The following is an 18,646-nucleotide window of genomic DNA, read 5'->3' on the forward strand; positions in this document are numbered from 1 at the left end:
GATACACATCCTCAACAAAGTTGAAGTCAGTCTGAGGACATTTTGATTTTGGAAGAAATGCTGCTATGATGTACATGGAGTATTACCTTTGACTTGTTTTAGGGGTCCACATCGTGTCAGATATGTCCTGCAGGCTACAGCTGTTCATCGTCTGGTACGACAGCATGTAGTTCTGGCGAGTACAGTGCTGCCCTTGAAGTCAACTGTACAGTTTGTCCACTTGGATACCAGTGTCCATTCCCATTTCTGAAGATTGAATGTTCAGCAGGCCAACACACAAATGGCAACACTGGACAAACATCCTGCACAGATTGTCCGGCTGGCTCCTACTGTCCAGATCCCACGTAAGTACTCTCAGGTCTGGAACCAACAGTGGACCGCGTGATCTTTTTAAGGTATTATTTATTTATTTCAGTACTTCTTGAACTTTAAATTAAATTTTAGGGACACATATTGAGACTAAAGTAAGTAGTATTTATCTATTGTTTTCGATACTTTATTGCATGGAAGCTGAATATAAAATGTCCATTCTTAAATTGAAAAGCATCCATAATTTTCCTGTTTAATTTGAGTATTCTGTCAGTGTAGTATGTGTATATCATTATGTGTATAAAATATGCCGATGTTATTTTATCTGCTTAACTTTTAATGACTGTATTGTAATTTCAGAGTTGTACCAGTTGCCTGTAGTTCTGGGGAGTATAGTTTGGCCAAGTCCACTCTATGTCAAACCTGTCCAGCAGGATCTGAGTGTCCAACAGCTAGTGCCTCACCCACTCCATGTACAGCTGGAAGCTATTCTGGGAGTGGTTATACAAGCTGTGTTTCTTGCGGTGCTGGAGCATTCTGTCCAACTACTTCAGCTGTGCTTTCAGTACCCTGTGATAGTGGTAAGTTTCAACAAGAAAATCAGAGTATGCTCTAGTGATCTGTCTGTAAATCCCTCAGTCAAACTGTCTTTGTTGAATTAAGTTTTTCATGTCCAGCCATATTTGGTTAGTGTTCGCAGTATGATTCCTAAAGCTAAATGTTTAGATAAAATTAATTTACTCCTAAGGAATTCAGTTTCTCAATCACAAAGGATTTATCACATTGGATCAGAGGATTCCACTCAAAGACTTTGTTATGAATAATTATGTGTATTTTCTTTTTCAGGAACTTACTCTATTGGAGGTCAACAGGCATGTACTGTATGCCCTGCTGGATCTGCATGTCCAAACACTGATGGCACTTCAATTACTACTTGTACTGCTGGTACTTATACTATCCCAGGTTCAACTGTCTGTACTCCATGTCCAGCTGGATATGAGTGTCCAAACACTGATGGTAGTCAGAATGATCGGTGCCCTGCTGGCACCTATGCCTTGTCAGGAGATGGCGTATGTACAACTTGCTTGGCAGGGAAAGCTTGTCCCTCGACTGAGTCCGACTCCTTAATAGTAGACTGTCAACCAGGAGAATATGCAGTTGCTGGTTCAACATCATGTACAGAATGTCCTCCTGGGTATGAATGTCCATCCATTTCTGCTTCTACAACAACCATTTGTGCTGCTGGAACATACAGTGTTGGTTCCCAGAATGCATGTACTGTATGTCCTTCTGGATTTGCTTGTCCTAGTATTTATGAAGACATTCTCAATCGTTGTCAACCTGGCTACTACTCTCTAGGTGGAGCAGATTCCTGTACTGCTTGTGATGCTGGCAAGGAATGTCCTGACGCCACCAGTTCTGGAACCACTTGCTCTAATGGATATTTCAGTCTGGGAGGTGCTGCAGCCTGTAGTAGGTGTACCCCTGGATATCAATGTTCAGATCCAAGCATTGATCCAGTCATTTGTCCTGTTGGTACATACAGTATAGGTGGTACCACTGCCTGCTCAAATTGTAACCCTGGGTATTATTGTGGAGAGGGAAGCACAAGTTCCAATGCTACAGAATACATTTGTCCACTAGGATATTACTGTACAGATGGAGGAACATTGACCAAGTGTCCAGCTGGAAAATATGGTGATGTGACAGGTCTCATTGCTGAGACAGACTGTAAAGATTGTCTGGCTACCTTCTACTGTCCAGAGGGAACTGCTGTGGCCCCAACTCTTCTTTGTCCACCTGGATTCTATTGTCCACTAGGTACAGCAGGACAAAAGGACAATCCATGTCCTGCAGGGTATTTCAACAAGATCGAAGGTGCAGCCTCACTGGCAGAATGTAAAGGTTGTCCAGAGGGATACTATTGTGATCCGGGTACCCCTGACTATGACATCGAAGCCCAAACCTGTCCAAGAGGTCATTATTGCGAAGCAATAGGAGCCAATAATCCTATACCATGTCCAGCTGGAAAATACACTGAACAAGGTTCTGCCAAACACATTGGGGATTGTAAATCTTGCCCTGCTGGTCATTACTGTCTAGAAGGGGGAGCCACACCAACGCCTTGTCCCCCTGGTACCTTCAATGACAAGTTAGATCAAGTTAACATCACAGGTTGTTCACCTTGTACATCAGGAAAGTCTTGTACCATGTACGGACTCACAGAACCAAACTACCCCTGTTCTCCAGGGTATTACTGTCCTGGTGGCAATTATGCACCAAATCAAACAGAGTATGCCTGTCCAGCTGGAACTTATACCGACCATACCAACTTGACTGCAGTAGAACAGTGTGATTCATGTCCAGAATCTACCTCATGTGCTGCTGGTACAGGTGGACAGCAGAATCCCCCACAAGCTTGTGGTCAAGGTCACTATTGTCCACTGGGTACCGGTTCCCCTACAGAGACTCCATGTGCTGCAGGTAGCTATACCAACCTTACCAATCTGAAGAGTCAACAAGAGTGTTATGTCTGTCCGAGGGGATTCTATTGTCTTCAAGGTTCCATTCAACCCACTGGGGAGTGCTTCCAAGGACACTGGTGTCCGGAAGGTGAGAAATTTTTCCAATCAATGATGTTGATAAAAAGATTTTGATATAAAAAATATGCTTAACATGGGAAAAATAGTTATGGAATTAGTGGAGACTATTTCTGAATTGTTATATGTTAACTTCCTCTTTACACATCGAAAAGTAAACTTTACAGTCAAGTTCTTGAAGCTGAAATAGCAGGTTCTTTTTAGGATCTGGCTCCAAGGGGCTTACAGAGGGGCTCAATAGGTGAAAGTGACTTATTCTTTCAATTTAAGTGAATATTTAATGATGTAAAGACTCTTTAGGTGACTTCTACTAAGTTGTCACTGCTGGCAACGCTTTCTACACATGATATTAAGAATTAGATTTTCATTTGCTTCCTTTTAAATCCAATAAAGCCACTTTTGCTCCTTCATGAGGCATCAGTATTTGCAATTCTGTTATTCCATGATGTTTCACTTTTAGCAAGCTTTTATTTTTAGCCATGAGGCAAAAGTACAAAATAGGGAATGTTTACCTACAGCAAAAGTTTTACTATATAGTCCAAGAATATAATTATGACAAATATTGATTGAATTGTCTGACAATGTTACTATTAGACAGCCATGATAAATGATGGAGGGATTTTGTGTTTAGGTACACCAGCAGGTAATTCCTTTCCTTGTCATGCTGGCTCCTACAATAACGTTACCAAGGTGGATGCCTGGGAGAAATGTGTTGATTGCTGGGCTGGTTATCACTGTGTCGCAGGCTCCATACTGCCTGTAGCATGTCCTATGTATGTACACAGAAACTCCATTACAACATATATATATGATGGGAACTATTTAAACCTGCAGTAGAATGTTAACTCTACCTGTCAAATGATTTGGTTAAGTTTTTTATTGCAAAATTTTAAATGTATTATATATGAAATTTATGTGTCTGTAAAATTTAACATATGCTGAATTTTATTTACTGTTTCACTTAATTTCAACATGTAATGGGAATAAAAGAAAATGTGATGAATTGTAAAGAGGATATTTTCACAAAGAAGATTTTTGTTGACAGAGCTACCTATAACCCGGACACTAAAGGAGAGAACATCACAGCGTGTTTAGCGTGTGCAGCAGGTTATTACTGCCCTGTGGAAGCTGTAGTGGATCCCCTTCCTTGTGAAAAGGGCAATTATTCTGACACAGGTGCATCTGCCTGCTCTAGCTGTGAGCCAGGTTTTTATTGTTCTAACAATGCCACTAGTAAAGCAACCATGGAAACTGACTTCATTTGCCCTGGAGGTACTGAGTGTCCTGGAGGAGTGTCTGTTAGACCTGACCTGGTCGATCATGCTTGTCGGACAGGACACTACTGTCCCCGTGGAGATGTCAATCCATGGCCCGTCCCCTGTCCTAATGGGACCTTCAATGGAGTTTTCGGCCTCAGTGAAGTGGGGCAGTGTGAAAGCTGTACAGCTGGATATTACTGTAATCCTGAAGGTCTCAGTGCTGTTGCTGGAGAGTGTCCTGGGGGCTACTATTGTCCCCCTGGCACTGGATTTGAGTACTCTTTCCCTTGTCCTATTGGATTCTACAGAAATGGGTCTGCAAGGGAGAAGTTTGATGACTGTGCTGAATGTGTGTCAGGATATTATTGCTCAGTTGAAGGTCTAGCTACCCCTACTGATTGCCCTGCTGGATACTACTGTATAACAGGTAGTACCGGCCCTTCACCCTGTCCCCTCGGAACTTACAGCAACTCTACTAATCTTCGTAGGAGCACAGATTGTACCCCATGTCCTGGTGGTTATTACTGTGATGGCATTGGTCGGACCGAGCCTACGGATGTATGTGATGCAGGTTTCTACTGTAAGGAGAAGGCTTATACATCAGCTCCTCCAGATGGATTGACTGGAGGGGTATGTCCAGCTGGTGGGTACTGTCCTGCTGGATCTGCCGTGCCTACTTCCTGTCCAGTTGGACAGTACAGTAAGAGTGTCGGAGCCAAGACTGCATATGACTGTATACCATGTGACCCAGGCTTTTATTGTGCTGGATCTAGTAGTACCAACGCTTCAGAACCATGTGCTCCTGGATATTACTGTACAGGTGGGGCAGGTACAGCAACACAATATGATACTCAGGCAGGACACTATTCCTTGTCAGGGGCTTTCAAACAAGAGCCATGCCCACGAGGGCAGTATCAGCCAACAGTGAGGTCTTCAGCATGTTTGCTATGTCCACAAGGATATTATTGTAATGGCACAGCTACTGTAATAGAAATCATTTGTCCTACTGGTCACTACTGTCCTCTTGGCAGTGAGTATCCTACACCATGTCCAGTAGGTACCTATCTGAAAGACTTGGGACGTTATAATGAATCTCATTGTACTGCCTGTACCGCTGGCCAGGCATGTGAAATGGTCGGTCTATCATCACCTAATGTTTACTGTCAGGCAGGTTTCTATTGCCAAGAGGGCTCCAATGACTCGACTCCTGTAGGATTGACCATGGCTGACCTCTGTCCCCCTGGACATTATTGTCTTGAGGGAACTCAATATCCCACAGAGTATCCCTGTCCTGCAGGAACCTATTCCACAGCTTATGGCCTCCAAGCATCAGAAAACTGTACAGACTGCCCGCCTGGGGAGTACTGTAATGGAACCGGTTTGACAGCACCCTCAGGACTGTGTGCTGCAGGCTTCTTCTGTAGTGGAGGGGCTTCGGTCAGTATGCCTGATGATGGCCTGAGATCAGGAGGGGCATGTACACCTGGTAACTACTGTCCAGAGGGAGTAGGTAGGTATACAAACTTGGAACAGTAATATTAAAGTGATTCACATATGAAAGAGAAGATGTAAAACACTATTTCAGAATCACCTCTCTTTAGCAGTAGTGTTTGAGTACAGTATACTATTTAAGATATTTCTTAATGAAAACTGCTAGATAACCAGAGTTAATCTGACTGCAGATACTTTCGTGACTGTTGTGCTATCTAATTCTCATGAACATCATGTTTAGAAGTCAATTTTCAGGATAGTAGACATTGGTTCTTAGGCAGTCTTAGGTAGTGTTTAGAAACATTTGGTTGATATAAGGTCATACAGGTAAACATGGAACTGTTTTGAAGTCATTTTATGCCTGTGAAAAGGCTGCTTGTAAATCAAGTGTATTCTGACCTACAGGGACCCCAAGGAATTGTACTCCTGGAACCTATCAGAATCAGACAGGCATGGATTTCTGTCACAATTGTACAAGTGGTTATTACTGTGCTGAGGATGCGACTATACAGCCAGATTTATGTACTACAGGACGCTACTGTCCAGAAGGAACTAATCTCTACAGGCCGCTATGCCCACCAGGGACCTACAACCCAGATCTAGGTAAAGCCTTCTTAGTCTCACAGAAACATTAATGTTATTTCTTAATACCTAAAATTTCCACAAAGTTTCAGTCTTGGTGCATTTAGTTCTGTTGAAAACAGCTATAAACTTTGTTGTGCAGGTCTGAGCATGGAGTCCCAATGTAGACCCTGTGCTGGAGGCTACTCTTGCCATAGTTGGGGTGCTGTCAACTTTGACTATAGTCTAAATGATACGGGAACAGAGCCATGTTCAGCGGGGTACTACTGCAAATCAGGTATGAAAATGATCACCAACTTGATTTTGTTACATCTGGAGATATAAGACACTGATCCAGGGATTATTTGGATAATTAAAGCTAGTTGGGATATGTTGGTATACTGTAAAGTTTTCCAGCTTTTTTTTTCTTATTATTTTTTTCTCGAGGTTGGAATAATGAAAAGAAGACAGATTTGTTGAAAATTAGATTAATACAATAATACTTTTGTTAAAGACATATCCAAAGTGTTTCATGACTTCCTTTAAAAATGAATACAAAATGTTTCATGTCTTTCATTAAAGATACATCCACAGTGTTTCACGTCTTTCATTAAAGATACATCCACAATACATCCACAGTGTTTCACGTTTTTCATTAAAGATACATCCACAGTGTTTCACGTCTTTCATTAAAGATACATCCACAGTGTTTCACGTCTTTCATTAAAGATACATCCACAATACATCCACAGTGTTTCACGTTTTTCATTAAAGATACATCCACAGTGTTTCACGTCTTTCATTAAAGATACATCCACAGTGTTTCAAGTCTTTCATTAAAGATACATCTACAGTGTTTCACGTCTTTCATTAAAGATACATCCACAGTGTTTCACGTCTTTCATTAAAGATACATCCACAATACATCCACAGTGTTTCACGTCTTTCATTAAAGATACATCTACAGTGTTTCATTACTTCCTTTGAAAATATTTAGACTTTCTTTAGAATATGTCCTATTTGCTTCCATAGTTAAAAAAAACTTAAAAATCAAAACCATAGAAATACTTTTGCTTTACCTTCAACATTTCATTCTTATGAAAATTACCTCCAAAAATGCATTATACAGCATGTTCGTTCATTTATAAACACCAAAATTATAAATAGCTTTTAGTTTTGCATGTTTTGCTTTCTGTTTATTTCTCTGGACCTCTTTTTGATAGGTCCACAAATCAATTTTTATATAAACTCTTTTTATTATTGAATTTTTTTGAGTACGGAAACTTGCAGTCAAGAGCAAAAAAGCAGATATTTTTTGAAAAACATCGAAATTGAAGCCCAGTGAAAAGTATGATTTTTTCAGTATGCAATTGTTTATTTTATCAATTAGAATTAAGTTAACATGACGGTCTATGTTTTGAATAGTGATTCACATTGCTAAACATGCTTGTTTTGTCAATCAGTAAGATTTTACCATGTTTTCAGGTTGTAATGTGAGTACCCCAACACCAGAAACAACAAGTGGAATTGGTGGTCCATGTCCTGTTGGACATTACTGTCTACAGCAGACTGAAGACCCCACACCCTGTCCAAACGGCACTTTCAGGGACACAATTATGGCCGAAAAGGTAGCAGACTGTCAAGACTGTAGTCTGGGACACTATTGTGGTACTGAAGGACTCAGCAATGTGACGGCACCATGTGCGGCAGGTTTCTACTGTCTCCGTGGTAACAATGACCCAATGCCCATAGGTGAGTTGAATTCTTCTGATTGGTTAGTAAAAAAAAATATTTAGTTCAGAGAGATTGTAGCTTTTTTAATGATTACACTTTAATAAAACCTTTACTCAGAGTAGGAGTTAATGCTACATGTAATGTGAGATTGTTTTAAAGAGATTTATTTATAATGTGAATTACGTACAGGCATGGGGACTTTAATATCAGGTTTCAGCGTAGATAAAAACCCTTGTAGATAGGTGTTTTTTTATGGTTTTAGTGAATATGAATTTGAATTGTCCGGGCCGTTACACAGATATCTATTTTTTTTCTATTGTGTCTAAAACTTGCATCAATGTTGTGATTAAAGGTGATCAACCAGCCATTGGTGGTCCATGTCCAGTTAGCCACTACTGTCCAGAAGGAACTTCCAGTCCTTTGGCCTGTAACAGGGGCACATATAACAACCTTACAGGACAAGCAGAGTGTTTCTCTTGTCCAGCCGGCTATTACTGTCCAGATAACACCACTACCTATGAGGATTACCCCTGTCCACAAGGATACTACTGCATGAATGGCACTGAGCTTGCCACACAATATCCATGTCCAGAGGGAACTTTCCGCAATGTGTCAATGGGTCAGAGCTTATCTGACTGTTACCCATGTACTGCTGGTTCCTACTGTGGAGCACAGGGTCTAAGTGCACCAAGTGGATTGTGTGATGCTGGTATGTTTAATTAATAGTCTCATGATAATGTAAAATAGCTGCCACTAGAAATATCAATTTATTTAAATGGATTCAATAAAAGATTTTAAAATGCAGTCTTTGTGGAGCAATATGTAAAACTAGTTTCTGAATTCCATTATTTTTGTTTTTATTTTTATTTTTATTTTTCTTTCAATGAATGAACTGTTTGATGTTATCACCCTTGTCGGGAATCATTTATGTTATTCACTTTGTTTATGTTTGTACAGGGTATTTCTGTGTCCAAGGAGCAAAGACGAGCACGCCAACTAATTATAACAACTTTACAAGTGACGACTGTCTGTGTCCCAGTAACTCAACTGGTGGGGAGTGTCAGCCAGGATTCTTCTGTCCTCAAGGCTCATCAGAACCAACTCCTTGTACAGAGGGCTCTTACTGTGCTACACCAGGTAAGGCTGATTGTAACTTTTTTAGCAGGATTTTTGTACAATGATATTTACGTTCTTTATAGACCTTGATTTAGAATATTATGTCCTCCAAATATCCATTATTAATGCAGTTTCTATCAATCTGTATGTCAACACTTTTACTTTGTCTCTGAAACGTTGATAAACTATGATATGCAAAAAGATTTAAAACATTCATAATGTCATGGTTATGGTTGCTGAAAATAGAATCAGGAATTTACTTTCAAAACTTTATCATACAAGGCCCTTACAGAAAGGCAAACTTTCATAATATCACACAATGATGCACTATGATATACAGCACATGTGAAATTTAAAAAGTTCAAGGTCAAGGTCAAGGTATCTATATAGAACTGGAATTATACGGTCAAAAAATGCATCATTTAGGCCATAATGAATTGCCAAACTTTCACATTATGAAACAATTGTTTCCAGGGTAACATACATGAATAAGGACATATATTACTTATATCTCTGGATCCAAGATGGTTGTGTTTGCTTTTGCTTATAGAATAGATATACAGTCAAGCACACATTGGAGCCCATGCTGACCTGTCAAAATTCAAGACAAAAATTCTCCAGACACCTGTGATTTTTTTTTTAGTGTGGATCATTAATAGTAATTCCAAGTGATAAATGTGTTTCAGGGTTAGCTGTAGTGACCGGATCGTGTAAGGCTGGCTATTACTGTGGTCTCAGTGCTACAAGAGAAGATCCTACAGATGGTATCACAGGAAACATTTGTCCTATGGGGAGATATTGTGGTAAGTATTCAGTAAAGACTAGGTAATGGCTTTTAATGACAACAAAGATCATTTATTAGGAAATTAATGAAGGTGTTGTCATACATTTCCATTTAGAATATTGTGACATCTTGGTTATGTCTTAATTTTGTGTTATAGAGGCTGGAAGTACGACCAACCAAGCACACTGTCCCACAGGAACATTCAACAACATGACTGGTCTTACACAGTCCTCAGAATGTACCCAATGTACACAGGCCTACTATTGCGGCTCTACCGGTCTCACTGAACCCACAGGACTATGCTTTGAAGGTAAATATCTACAGATAAAAATGTGATTCAGAGGTTATGACGTGACACATTAATTTGGAGGTAGATTTAAATACAATGATATAGAAATCAGCACAGTGACTCACAGTCAGGGACTAGCACAGTGATCCAACTGTAAGACTCAGCATAGTGACTCACAGTCAGGGACTAGCACAGTAATCCAACTGTAAGACTCAGCACAGTGACTCACAGACAGGGACTATCACAGTGATTTAACTGTAAGACTCAGCACAGTGACTCACAGTCAGGGACTAGCACAGTAATCCAACTGTAAGACTCAGCACAGTGACTCACAGTCAGGGACTAGCACAGTGATCCAACTGTAAGACTCAGCACAGTGACTCACAGACAGGGACTATCACAGTGATTTAACTGTAAGACTCAGCACAGTGACTCACAGCACAGGGACTAGCACAGTGATCCAACAGTGATCAGCACAGTCAACTGTAAGACTCAGCACAGTGACTCACAGTCAGGGACTAGCACAGTGATCCAACTGTAAGACTCAGCACAGTGACTCACAGTCAGGGACTAGCACAGTGATCCAACTGTAAGACTCAGCACAGTGTCTCACAGATAGGAATTATGATACTAGTTCAAATGTGAAACTTTGCATATTGGTTCTAATGTAAGTAAACACAACAATTGAAAGATTTGACATATAGCCTAGCATAGTATAGTATATACATTAAAGGTTGGATCACTGTGCTAGTCCCTGTCTGGTTTATTGGTTGGAATCTGTAAGATTGTTTAAAGATTGTCACAAATTAGTTATAAATACTTACACCAGATATCATCAAATGACCATAGCTGTTGATAAGATTTTAAACTACATCAGATATACAGAACATGGATGACATTCCTATGTATGTTTAACAGGGCACTACTGTCCAACTGGTCAGAGTCAAGGAAACCCAGTCAGCTTCACCTGTTCCACGGGCCACTATTGTCCAGTTGGGGTATTTGAAGAGATCGACTGTCCATCAGGAACCTATCAGGATCAGAATGGTCAAGGCTCATGCAAATTTTGTGAACCAGGTAAAGTTTGTGGATCAGGACATCTTTACGTATAGTTTGAGGAGGGATATTAGATACTTCTCTTAGGATATTTTGAATTTTTCCACTGGTTCTTATGTAAATAGATCTGTCTGAGCTTACTACATATTCCTTCTTTGCCCAGGTTACTACTGCGATGTGGCAAACACACCTGTGACCACCTATACACCATACCCCTGTCCTATGGGCTACTATTGTCCCAATGCTACAGAATTCTCAACCCAGTATCCCTGTCTTGCTGGTACTTATAGCCCTTACACCATGCTGTCTGACATCAGCCAGTGTACTCCCTGTGACTCCGGCAAATACTGTGGCTCGGATGGACTCACCAATTACACAGGTATGATATGTCTGTATGATGATGTATATAGTATAGACTTACAATGCGATTTTAGGTACAGATGAAAACTATTCATCATTAACAAGGTTGGAAATCATCACCGTATTAAGTTATATGAATCAGAAAGGTTGTTTAATTCATTAACTGTCACCAGTTAAATTTATTTCTCTAAAGGTGTTAGACTTTAGGCAGTTCTGTAAACTATGACTGGATAATGGTAATGTAGGTTAAAAGCAAATGAAAATTTGGACATCAGATTGATAGTTGATGAATAGTGGAAACACAGGATAATGGTAGAGGAATATTTGGGTGCCAGATAAATCCTGAACAAATATTTGGGTGCCAGATAAATCCTGAACAAATATTTGGGTGCCAGATAAATCCTGAACAAATATTTGGGTGCTAGATAAATCCTGGACAATTATTTGGGTGCTTGATAAATCCTGGACAATTATTTGGGTGCCAGATAAATCCTGGACAATTATTTGGGTGTCAGATAAATCCTGGACAATTATTTGGGTGCCAGATAAATCCTGGACAATTATTTGGGTGCTAGATAAATCCTGGATATATATTTGGGTGCCAGATAAATCCTGGACAATTATTTGGGCACTAGATCATATGCTGGATGAATATTGAGGCTCTAGATTGTGAATGTATAGTAGAACGTATAGTGGAACACTCGGTTAGTGGTGGCTAGATAATGGTATTGAATAAACCAAAGTGATCTAAAAAAAGGTTACATTTTTTGCAGGTGACTGTCTGGCTGGATCCTGGTGTATGAACGGATCAGCAACAGCAACACCTACTGATGGAGTGACAGGCCAGGCTTGTCCCATAGGCAATTATTGTCCCCAAGGGACCCCTGTACCAGAGCCCTGCCCCTTGGGAACGTGGTCTAATAGTCCAGGTCTATCTACCTCAGGGGAATGTCAGGATTGCAGTGGAGGATACTACTGTAATGGAACAGGCCTGACTACTCCATCAGGCTCCTGTGATCCTGGCTTCTACTGCTCGCGTAAGGCAGTAACCCCGACACCAACTGATAATGGAACAACTGGAGATCCTTGTACAATTGGACACTACTGTCCTGGCACCACAGCCTCACCCATTCCCTGCCCTGATGGAACGTACATGACCAACACTGGGGCAGATGTATGCTGGAATTGTACACCTGGACACTACTGTATAACAGGCCTCACCCCAGACCCCTGTCCACCAGGATATTATTGTCCTGAGGGTACAGGAGTATTGTGGCAGTCTTGTCCTCCTGGAACCTTCAGCATGGATACTGGACTGTGGCATGTGGATAACTGCACTCAGTGTACTGCGGGAATGTATTGTCACACAGCCAATGCCACATCTGTCACTGGGCCCTGTGACCCTGGTTACTACTGTACTCTGGGATCAGACTCTGCCACGCCTGATATCAACAACACTGGTACAGCAGGGCCATGTACAGCTGGTCACTACTGCTTACAAGCCACGGTGACGCCGACAGGATGTCCAGTAGGAACATACAGCAACCAGACCAAGTTGGTGCAGGCCAGTGACTGTAGCCAATGTTCATATGGCAAGTTCTGTGGATCTGTAGGACTTACAGAGCCAACTGGTGACTGCTGGGGTGGATTCTTCTGCCTACTGGGGGCTTCTTCACCAAATAATCCAACCACTGATGCCACAAGTGGACCATGCCCAGCTGGTCACTTCTGCCCTAATGGAACATCATACCCTCTTGGCTGCCCTGCAGGATCTTACAACCCAAGTACTGGAGAAGCTTCGTGTACAGACTGCCCTGCAGGCTTTTACTGTCCAGAAAATTCCACGGACTACTCTGGGAATGTTTGTCCATTGGGACACTATTGTCCTGTAGGAACAGGCAGTATGTATCAGTATCCTTGTGACAAGGGCTACTTCAATGGTGTTACAGGGAAACAGAGTGTTGCAGATTGCTTGCCCTGTGACCCAGGTAAATACTGCGGCAGTAGTGGTCTATCCTCAACAACAGGAGACTGTGCTGGTGGCTGGTATTGTGTAAGAGGAGCATGGTCAGATCAGCCAACAGATATTGCTACTTACAACTCCTCCTACTCTGATTGCTTCTGTCCATCAAATACTACTGGCGGTCAGTGTCAGCCTGGAGAGTTCTGTCCAGTTGGCTCAAGCCAGCCCACGCCATGTACTACAGGTTAGTTTTTGAAATGAGAAGTATTATTAGGAAAATGTTCATTCACATATTGCACAATCCCGAGATATTCTTGAGTTTTATTGCAGGTTATGTTGTGTTATCATAAAGTGATATTTATTGATTATTCAAATATTTGTAGTGTCTCATAGGTCACCATTAGGAAGCCTATTAATTCCTTTTAATTATTTTGCATTGTATCAATATGTGACACTGTAATAAAACTTCCAAGTAACTGTGATGTTGAACTAAAACAGATGAAAATTGTGATGTTAATTATGACAACAGGTAAATACTGTGATGTTGTGGGATTGACGAGTGAGGCAGGGCCTTGTATGGCGGGATACTTCTGTACTCTGGGAGCAAGCCGTGCAGATCCCCAGAATGACACCACTGGTGGTATATGTCCAACTGGACACTACTGTCCCCAAGGTACAGGCACACCAGAGGAATGTCCTCCAGGGTACTTTTCTAATGCTGTTGGGAACGTCGCTTTCTCTGACTGTCAGGAGTGTACACCTGGTAAGTCTGTGTGCATGTAAGCTTCTAATCCAGGTTATTATTCAAACTCTTTTGTAACTTTTCCTTAATATTTAAAGTTAGGCAAAGAACAAGGAGGGAATTGTTTTCTTGAATGCTTTGGTTATAAATGTCTTCGTGATCTCAAAAAGTATCAAGAAAATTACATATAAAACTTACTTTCAGGATGGTACTGTGAGAATTCTGGGTTGTCAGCACCAACAGCACAGTGCTCTGCTGGATATTACTGTCCAGCTGGTCAAAATGTGAGCAATCCAGTGGAATACATCTGTACACCAGGCCATTACTGTGAGGCTGGAAGTCCCGTGCTTACCTCATGTAGTTCAGGAACTTACCAAAATGAATTTGGACAGGTAAGATATGTTTAAGATATTTCAGGGACTTATCAGAATGACTTTTGACAGGTTTGAAAAATGTAAGATATCTAAAGGTCAGGAACTTCAGAATGACTTTTGACAGGTATTCAACATATCAAATGTTTCAAGGTCAAAACTCGAAAAGAGTGGCAAATATTGTCATTAGAAAGAGATCTTGTCAGCATTCTATGGCTTTAATGTTGGAGTTTGTTATACACAAAATGGATTATATCATTACTTGAAAATTAGTTAAGTTTTGGATTTGAGTTTTAATTGTGATATTCTGTAGTATTGTGCAGGTGTGTAATCAGTCATCAATATTATCTCAACTGCAGAGTGTGTGTAAGGAGTGTCCCGAGGGATACTTCTGTGATGGTACCACTCAGAACAATACATTCTGCTCCACTGGTGTCCAGAATCCTGCGATTTGTGAACCAGGCAACTACTGTCCCAATGGTACAAAATACTCCACTGAGTACAAATGTCCAAATGGAACTTACTCCAATAGCACAGGTCTTAAGTCATCTTCAGAGTGTACAGCATGTCCAGGTGGTAAATACTGTGGGATTGAGGGCCTTGCTGCTCCATCTGGTGACTGCCAGGGAGGCTACTTCTGTACAGGAGGGGCAGACACACCTACACCTGTTGATGGTGTTACTGGTAACATATGTAATGCAGGACAGTATTGCTTGCCAGGTGTTGCTGTGGGAACTGATTGTCCAGCTGGTACCTATGGTCCCACTCAAGGTAATATTACTTGATTTCAGTAAAGCATGATAAGCATATACATGATAATAAGATTGGCGTAATATTTAATGAGAGTATCTCTCCACTTTTATTACATGGCATATAATGTGTGCTCAATATACTTCCGTTTTACACATTCACATTACTGTGTCTGTACAGTTTGAAAACTGTTGCTTCCTTTTCCTCTTTCAGGTTTAACGTACGAATCTGACTGTACAGGCTGTGACCCTGGAAAGTATTGTGCAATAGACGGATTAACTGCTCCCACTGGTAACTGTACAGCTGGATATTACTGTACAATGAATGCATCGGTTTCCACACCTGTAGACTCCACTGGAAATGTTTGCCCTGTGCGCCATTACTGCCCAGAGGGAACTGCTGTACCCCAGCAGTGTGTAGCGGGGACATTTACCCTCGTTTCACAAACAGTTGCTTGCTCGACCTGTACTGCAGGGTACTACTGTGAACCAGGATTTGACCCACAACCATGCCCCCAGGGATTCTACTGTCCTGCTGGGACAGGATTGGTTTGGGAAACATGCCCTGCAGGAACATTTGGTGGGGCCACCATGCTGTCCAATCTCACCGAGTGTACACAATGTACAGGAGGATTCTACTGTGATACAACCAACCTGACTGCACCGACAGGACAATGTGCTGCTGGTTATTACTGCCGTAGTGGTTCTAACTCTATGACACCAAGCGCCTTGTCTACAGGAGATGCTGGCCCATGTCCATTTGGTCACTTTTGTGTTGCTCAGACACAAGAGCCAGTTCAGTGTCCTGCTGGAACATTCAACAACAACACCCTATTGACTGCTGAGTCGGAATGTCAGCAATGTAGCCCTGGGTCCTACTGTGACATTCCAGGTTTGTTCTACCCCTCAGGACTATGTAATGCTGGTTTCTACTGTGTGTTAGGCTCCAATGCATCAAGCCCCTCCTCTGTATCAGCCACTGGAGGACCTTGCCCCAAGGGTTCTTATTGCCCAGAGGGATCCAGTTTACCTTTACAATGTGATGCTGGCACCTTCACTGACCAGGATCAACAGTCCAACTGTACCATTTGCCCTGCTGGCTCCTACTGCACCACAGGAAGCTCAAACACAACAGAATGTCCTGCAGGTATGTACGGTCTTCTATAACATAGCTTAGTACTTTGGATCATGAGAAACTTTGCCTTAAAAATAAAACTTTAATCAATGGGGTAATGCTACATATGTAACATATTATTCTTTAGCAATTAATAAGAATAAAATAAGTATGCCAGTTCTTAACAAGTAGATTGATTAATTTAAAAACTTTCAAGTGATCATGCCATAACTTTATCTTGTTTTTGTAACTCTTTAGGTCACTATTGCCCACAAGGGACCCAGTTCTCATCACAGTACCCTTGCTCCAATGGTACCTATAACAGTTTTACAGGCTCCCACAACATCACATCCTGCTATGTGTGTCCAGCAGGATCTTACTGCCCTAACATAGGTCTTCCTGCCCCTGCAGGACTTTGTACAGGAGGTTACTATTGTTTACCTGGGTCCTGGGATGCCTCACCTACAGACCCAAACATTGGTGGGAAGTGTTATGCAGGGAGTTTCTGCCCAGAGGGATCAGATGCTCCTATCTCATGTACTGGAGGCTATTTCTGTGGTACTGACGGGCTGGCTAATTATACTGGGGAGTGTACTGCAGGGCATTTTTGTAATGGTAGCTCAACCTTGTCCAATCCAGTCAATGAGACATTTGGTGACATTTGTCCAAAAGGCCATTACTGTCCAACAGCCAGTCCTTATGCTATTGCATGTGATGAAGGAACATTCAACGATATGTTTGGAGCTCACAATATCTCAAGTTGTCTCCCCTGCACGGCTGGAATGTACTGCTCAGGAAATGGAAGGGATCTACCAAATGGTGACTGTGACATTGGCTGGTTTTGCCCAGAGGGAATGATTGTACCACAGCCTGCAGGCAACAAATGCTTGGCTGGACACAGTTGTCCAAAAGGTAGTGCGACTCAGATGCCTTGTCCTTCAGGTTCGTATCAGCCTCTGGAAGAGCGTGGTGAATGTATCGACTGCCCTGCAGGTATGTACTGTGACATGACTGAAGCTATCAGTGAACAGCAAAGTGGGGTTTCAGCTCCATCCCATGGTGTGGTGACTCCCAAAGACTGTCCTGCTGGCTTCTATTGTCCAAATGGTACAATGACTGACCGAGAAAATCCATGTCCAATTGGGACATTTAGCAACACCACTGGCCTCGAAAGTATCGCTGAGTGTAATGACTGTCCACCTGGATATTACTGTGAGAATCAGAACATGACAGAACCATCAGGGAAGTGCCATGCTGGGTATTATTGTGTGCTGAAGTCAAGTGCTCCAAGTCCTTCTGACAACATCACTGGCAATGTGTGTCCACAAGGTACGTACTGTGAGGAAGGTTGGTCCAGCCCCACACCCTGTCCTAAGGGAACGTTTGGCCACAGGAATATGCTACCAGCTTTGACTGATTGTACAGCTTGTACACCGGGTCAATACTGTGCCTCTCCTGGCCTCAGTGCACCTGATGGACCTTGTTTAGCTGGATTTTTCTGCTCCAATGCTTCTGAATCGCCTAACCCAGTTGGACAGACATATGGCGATGAATGTCCTGCTGGGTTCTACTGCCCTTCCAACAGTCATGAACCTGTGGCTTGTCCCTCAGGTACCTACCAACCTAATGTTCGTATGACAAATGATTCTGCTTGTCTTAGCTGTGAGCCTGGAAAATTCTGCAACTCCACAGGTGCCTCTGCAGTTGCTGGCGACTGTACTGCAGGATACTACTGTATTGGTGGAGCCATTCAGGCAGAACCAACTGATGGAATCACTGGAGACATTTGTCCTGCCGGCTCAGCTTGCCCTGGTGGCTCTCCCACTCATAATTTCTGTCCTAATGGCACCTACACCAATCACACTGGAGCATCCATCTGTTATGACTGTCCAGAGGGATATTACTGTGTAAACCGTGATCGAGCTGACTTGTGTCCACCCGGGTCCTACTGTCCAGCAAGGACCGGAGCTGACCTTCAGAAGTGCCCGGCTGGAACCTTTAACCCTGTGTATGGCATCTCTAATGTGACACAGTGTACTTCATGTACAGGAGGCAACTTCTGTCTGGTTCCTGGCTTGGCTGCTGTTAGTGGCCCATGTTCTGCATCATACTATTGTGAAATTGGTAAGTTTACACCTTTCAACCATT

At 42.1% G+C, this 18,646-nt stretch overlaps 1 protein-coding gene across 1 annotated transcript in view; it reads left to right on the plus strand.

Moving 5' to 3' along the window:
- The window catches only part of LOC132553012 (uncharacterized), a 116,881-nt gene that overhangs the window by 46,207 nt on the left and 52,028 nt on the right, over positions 1 to 18,646 (plus strand). Inside the window, exons 26-45 of the mRNA XM_060217216.1 lie at positions 103 to 344; positions 670 to 890; positions 1,156 to 2,922; positions 3,541 to 3,682; positions 3,955 to 5,678; positions 6,065 to 6,262; positions 6,384 to 6,518; positions 7,706 to 7,972; positions 8,307 to 8,663; positions 8,912 to 9,091; positions 9,757 to 9,873; positions 10,012 to 10,164; positions 11,062 to 11,220; positions 11,363 to 11,578; positions 12,333 to 13,766; positions 14,052 to 14,285; positions 14,469 to 14,656; positions 14,995 to 15,406; positions 15,599 to 16,531; positions 16,757 to 18,622. Coding sequence (XP_060073199.1) covers positions 103 to 344; positions 670 to 890; positions 1,156 to 2,922; positions 3,541 to 3,682; positions 3,955 to 5,678; positions 6,065 to 6,262; positions 6,384 to 6,518; positions 7,706 to 7,972; positions 8,307 to 8,663; positions 8,912 to 9,091; positions 9,757 to 9,873; positions 10,012 to 10,164; positions 11,062 to 11,220; positions 11,363 to 11,578; positions 12,333 to 13,766; positions 14,052 to 14,285; positions 14,469 to 14,656; positions 14,995 to 15,406; positions 15,599 to 16,531; positions 16,757 to 18,622 — 10,945 coding nt within the window. The remainder of the gene's footprint in view (positions 1 to 102; positions 345 to 669; positions 891 to 1,155; positions 2,923 to 3,540; positions 3,683 to 3,954; positions 5,679 to 6,064; positions 6,263 to 6,383; positions 6,519 to 7,705; positions 7,973 to 8,306; positions 8,664 to 8,911; positions 9,092 to 9,756; positions 9,874 to 10,011; positions 10,165 to 11,061; positions 11,221 to 11,362; positions 11,579 to 12,332; positions 13,767 to 14,051; positions 14,286 to 14,468; positions 14,657 to 14,994; positions 15,407 to 15,598; positions 16,532 to 16,756; positions 18,623 to 18,646) is intronic.

The sequence above is a fragment of the Ylistrum balloti genome, unplaced genomic scaffold (genome assembly GCF_031769215.1).
Source record: "Ylistrum balloti isolate Yb309-2 unplaced genomic scaffold, AGI_CSIRO_Ybal_v1 Utg370292, whole genome shotgun sequence".
Lineage (NCBI taxonomy): Eukaryota > Metazoa > Mollusca > Bivalvia > Pectinida > Pectinidae > Ylistrum > Ylistrum balloti.